A 5277-nucleotide genomic window follows, 5' to 3' on the forward strand; every position below is an offset into this window, starting at 1 on the left:
TCCCTCCTCTCCTCTGACTGAGGACTGTGCGCTGTAATCCAGATGTGACCCAGCTGTGCTTTTAGCTAACTCAGTTTATTACTGCAGGACTTTCATCTCTGTCATCATGTAAATTTGTTTAAACTGATCCCTTCAGTTGTTGAAAGATGTGAATGAGTGTGGTAACTATGGTTTCAACACTGGGGGACAAAGAGATTGGTCATTGAAGCTTAGGGACAGGTCATTTGTGCTGAATTGATGAGCTTCATTTTCAGTGAGAAACCCTATATTAAAGAAGGGTTATAAAGTGGGAGGGGAAAGTCAGCCAATACCAACTCTTGCCACTGTATGTGTGTATACACACAAGCACACTCATCTGTGTACACAACTGTACAAAACCACAAGACTTTAAAACAGCACACCACAGAGGGAGACAGAGACAGACAGAGAGAGAGAGAGAGAGAGAGAGAGAGAGAGAGAGAGAGAATTAATGAAAGGAAATAGTAAGCAGACTTGAAGAAATAATCTGAAGACCCAATACAAAAGCGTCAGCATTTGGTTCATCACTTTGCCTTATTTTGGTGTTCCATAAAATATCAATTTTTGGAATTTCTACGTGAGTTTTTTCGCAGGTAGACCTTGCCTTATAGACTATAATACTCTACTCCAGAAATCATCAATGGTTTAAGGACTGAACATATGTGGCATTTGCATGAAATACCATGTTGTCTCTCAATATGTAGCATGCAGTTTCTATGTCACAGTGTGGATAAATCTGGAGGAGATTGAAAGGGAAAAGAAACACAGACTATTATCTCATACATCACATTTCCATCTCACTGAGAGTTAAGGACAGATAAATCCTAAAGAAGCACTGTTGAATGAGGACGGGGACCTGGGAACATGGGTGTGCACAGGGGATGCATGGATTTCTTTGTGTCTGAAGTTATGTTAGGAAGTAGAGAGCCGGGGACCCCCCAGCATTGTGAACACTATAATTGTCAGGTTTCTGCTCACATAAATGGTTGCTCATGTGGATTTCACACAAACCTTGAACTTGATGCAGATAGAGAATTAAATGAGAAACAGTGATTTGAATTGAAATCAATAAACCTATGAATGGTACAGTGAAAATATCTGTATACTCCCATGGAGAAAACACACATTTGAATTCTGAATGAGGCTGTGAGTTCATGCCAGAGAGAGATAAAATCATACAGAACACAAGAGACAAAAATGTTCACTCTCTTGCCAATGTGAGATGTGGAGAGATACGTCTAAGTCCAAGTTTCTAATCTATGTCACTGACTGTGACAGATTGTGCCCCCTCAGACCAGAAATCATTTAGCATCATGATTGACATTATGAGAAATATTGAAACATCTAACACAGGAGAGATCAATATCTGGAATGAGCAACAGCTAAATGCTCAGAAGAGGAATGTTTCACATGGCACAAGAAGTCACCATTGCTTATGTAATTACCATGCTAATAGCAGAAGTAAACAACAATAACTTAAAGCATAGTCTGAAATTATCAGAAAATCATGTAATTCTGAAGTCTCACATTCCCCAAGTCTAAAACGTTGAGTGCTTCTGAGACTGGACTTTGTTCTGGGCACAGGGAGCCATCATGATGCTCTGACCCTCAGCCTGGGGCCAGCATGCTGCAGGGAGTCAGTGTTCCATCAGGGGGCGCCAAATCGTCATTGTTTCAACGGTATCCTTGAGCAGGTGCACAGAAGGCCAGAGAGCGCATCCTGTGAGCCCTGGCTTCCTCTCCCAGCCCAGTGTGCAGAAGAAACTGCAGGACCTTGGAGCTAGCAGTTGTTGGCTTCCTTTGACAAATCGCGTTTGTGCTTCCAGAGCATGGACTGTGCAGCACTCTGGTTCTCAACTCTTTCTTTCCTGTCTCACTCCCACTGCTTATGCTTTGCACGCTGTTATAATTGCCTGTCCTTAGTCCACACGATCAGCACAGACCACCATCCACATTCAAACAGCTCTGCTCACTTTCAGTCAGTTAGGAGACATCCTTAGAAATCCAAGGTATCTCTCCACACTCAGCTGCAAGCTCTTAGCAAAGCTTCTGATGGTTTCAGGCCCTGTATGTGTCTATCAGCCATTGTCCTGTTGCTCTTTGTCTCTCATTACAAGCATGAAAGAGGGGAGTAGGTAGAGTCAGATTCCTGGAATATCAAGCAGTCTCGTTAAGTTTGAGTTAGAAAAAATAGAAATAAGATTTGAATGATCCCAGGCTTGTCATGAGATTTCCAATTTATGCAGAAGGGATATTTATAATATTCCTCATATTTATTGTGTGTTACAACACTATGAGAAGTGACTCCATACTTTATATTTTAGTGTGAAATTTTTCACATGAGTTGATTTACTATTAAACTACTCTGTTTCCAAAAAGCTATAATTTTAATTATGTGCCCTTGTCTTTGTCTTGGTATATGAACAAGATTGTAGGTGCCCCAGGAGGTGATGAAGTTGAATCCCCATGGAGCCATAGTTATAAGTGTCTGTGAGCTACCTAGAAGTCAATCTCATGTCCTTTAGAATTCTTTACATTTTTTTTTGGTTTTTCAAGACAGGGTTTCTTGTGTGGCTTTGGAGCTGTCCTGGAACTCGCTCTAAAGACCAGGGTGGTCTTGAACTCACAGAGATCTGCCTGCCTCTACCTTCCAATTGCTGGGATTAAAGGCGTGCGTCACCACTGCCTGGCTGGAATTCTGCACATTGTTATCCCCGCAGATTCTTCTCATCAGATCTCTAAACTATTCTTTTTAATTCTGAGTCAACATTTTAATTATAATAACCTTCAATTTTTTATAAATAAATCATTTCCACCCAACCTCCCCATGGAACCCCTTGCACTTTTTGAAATTTATAACATTTATTTCATGACATATGTGAAAGGAGAGCAGATTTCATAATTCTAAATAGAAATGTATCCTTATTTCTACCTGCTTCTGAAAGAGTGATTAGACTCCAGTATGGGAGTATACAGGACCCTAATAGATCAACAACAGCACACAACTGTTGCAATAAAGGACTGATGCAGAGGTCTCAGTGTGCAGAGGGGAGTCTCCCCTGGAAAGGATAAAATTCCTGAAGCTGTGTACACAATAGGACAGATTCATGATGAAGAGAAGGCATGGGCCACCATTGCCTTGTTACATGGGATCAGCCAGTGAAAATGTGATATACACAGGTGGATATGTCCCTTTGTAGACCAGGCTCAAATAGAGGCCTGGGGGAAAACACAACAGTGTGTAAACATAAACACCAGACACTGAAATACATGGTGTTACCCACTAGGAGTCTTCCTATTACCCAACTGAAGTCTTGGATCAGATTTATGTTCACTTTTGTTCACTGGCTGTTCATATGCAAATGAACCTTATGCAAAGACTTCTTAGTAGAAATCTGAGGCTTATCTCCCTCACTCAGCAAGGGAGTGTCTGATTAGTCTCAGGAAGCTACAGATCCCCAAACTCATACAGCATGGAGTGGGCGTGGAGGCTCCTTTTTCTGCTGGCAGCTGCACAAAGTAAGACATCGGAGCCCAGAGCTGCAGGGTAAACTGAGGCATCTCCATGACCTCTCACTTCCCCATGTTTTCTCCACAGGTGTCACAACACAGATCCAGCTGGTGCAGTCAGGAGCTGAGCTGAAGCAGCCTGGACAGTCAGTGAAGATCTCCTGCAAGGCTTCAGGGTACACCTTCACACAATATGCAATGAATTGGGTGAAGCAGGCACCAGGACAGGGTCTAAAGTATATGGGCTGGATCAATACTGAAACTGGGAATCCAACATATGCTGATGACTTCAAAGGACGGTTTGTCTTCTCTTTGGACACGTCTGTCAGCACTGCATATCTGCAGATCAGCAGCCTCAAGAATGAAGATACGGCCATGTATTACTGTGCGAAACACACAGTGTGAAAACCACATCCCGAGGGTGTCAGAAAACCTCAGGGAAGGGGTTCTTCTGTGCCCAGACAGCAACAGAGGAAATATCTGTCTCCTCCATGACTAGGATTATGAAGTTAGTAATTAGACACACAGGAAATTGATCTCTGTTTTACGGTTGAATTGTCACAGTTCTGTGTTGACATTCAAGTCACATGAATAGGAGTCGGAGCATTTTATAGCATCATTAACTTGGTATATAACCCACAGTTAGCCAGGCATTGGTGGTGCATTCCTCTAATCTCAGCACTCAGGAGGCAGAGGCAGGCAGATCTTTGTGAGTTTGAGGCCAGCCTGGTCTACAGAGTGAGTGCCAGAATAGGCCACAAATTTACACAGAGAAAATATTTTTCAACAAAACAAAACCCTACAGTTACTATAACACATCCATTGTTTGTAAATATTTAACAAACAATAATGACACCATGTATTAGAAACAGTAACCTCAGCCTCTGTCATGCTGTCAGAGAGATAAACCATCCAATGATCTACATGCTTACAAATGAGAGAGCAAAGAGGGAGAAGACAGACAGCTCTGCTGGGAAGTGCTGACATGGAGAGCATCCATTGTGGACAAGGAATCTGTAGACAACTGTGCTTGCATTAGGTCTACTTAGGTGCCTCACAGTGAATGTGAGTATTTGAAGATAAAGCACACACATACATCAAGAAATGAATATTTACAGATGCTCAAAGCTATGGCACTGTGCAAGATAAAAACCCATAGTAATGAGAAAATGGAGTTGTACTCAACCTCCGGATTTATGAAGTCTAGGCTGACTCCCCATGGGCAAGTGTGTCTTCTAGCACTAAGTTAAATCCTCTCCTGAGCTGTGGGAGCTCACATCTCTCTCACAGGAGGTTGACCTCTGAGAAAAGGGGGTGTAGCCTAGAAGATGAGACTGTTTGGTCTTCTGTACCTGGTGACAGCCCTTCCTGGTGAGTGTGACCATTTCATACATGTGTCCATGAGGGTATGTGGCAACATGTGATTGACAGAATTGACTCTTCCTGTCTGCAGGTGTCCTGTCCCAGATCCAGCTTCAGGAGTCAGGACCTGGCCTGGTGAAGCCCTCACAGTCGCTGTCCCTCACTTGCGCTGTCACTGGTTTCTCCATCACAAGGGGTTATGACTGGAACTGGATCAGGTAGTTTTCAGGAAAGAATCTGGAGTGGATGGGGTACATATGTAGTGGTGGCACCAACTACAACCCATCCCTCAAGGGCCACATCTCTATCACCAGAGAAACATCCAAGAACCAGATCTTCCTTCACCCGAACTCTGTGACCACTGAGGACACAGCCACATATTACTGT

General features: G+C 43.0%; 1 pseudogene and 1 gene segment (V, D, J or C); both read left to right on the forward strand.

Moving 5' to 3' along the window:
- Positions 1-238, forward strand: part of LOC113838444 — a 1203-nt gene extending 965 nt beyond the window's left edge. Inside the window, 1 exon segment of the V gene segment in view lies at positions 137-238. Within this exon segment, the coding sequence occupies positions 137-238 (102 nt within the window).
- A 3253-nt stretch (positions 239-3491) lies between these two features.
- Positions 3492-5277, forward strand: part of LOC113838266 — a 5856-nt pseudogene continuing 4070 nt past the window's right edge.

This window comes from Cricetulus griseus, chromosome 5, assembly GCF_003668045.3.
Source record: "Cricetulus griseus strain 17A/GY chromosome 5, alternate assembly CriGri-PICRH-1.0, whole genome shotgun sequence".
Lineage (NCBI taxonomy): Eukaryota > Metazoa > Chordata > Mammalia > Rodentia > Cricetidae > Cricetulus > Cricetulus griseus.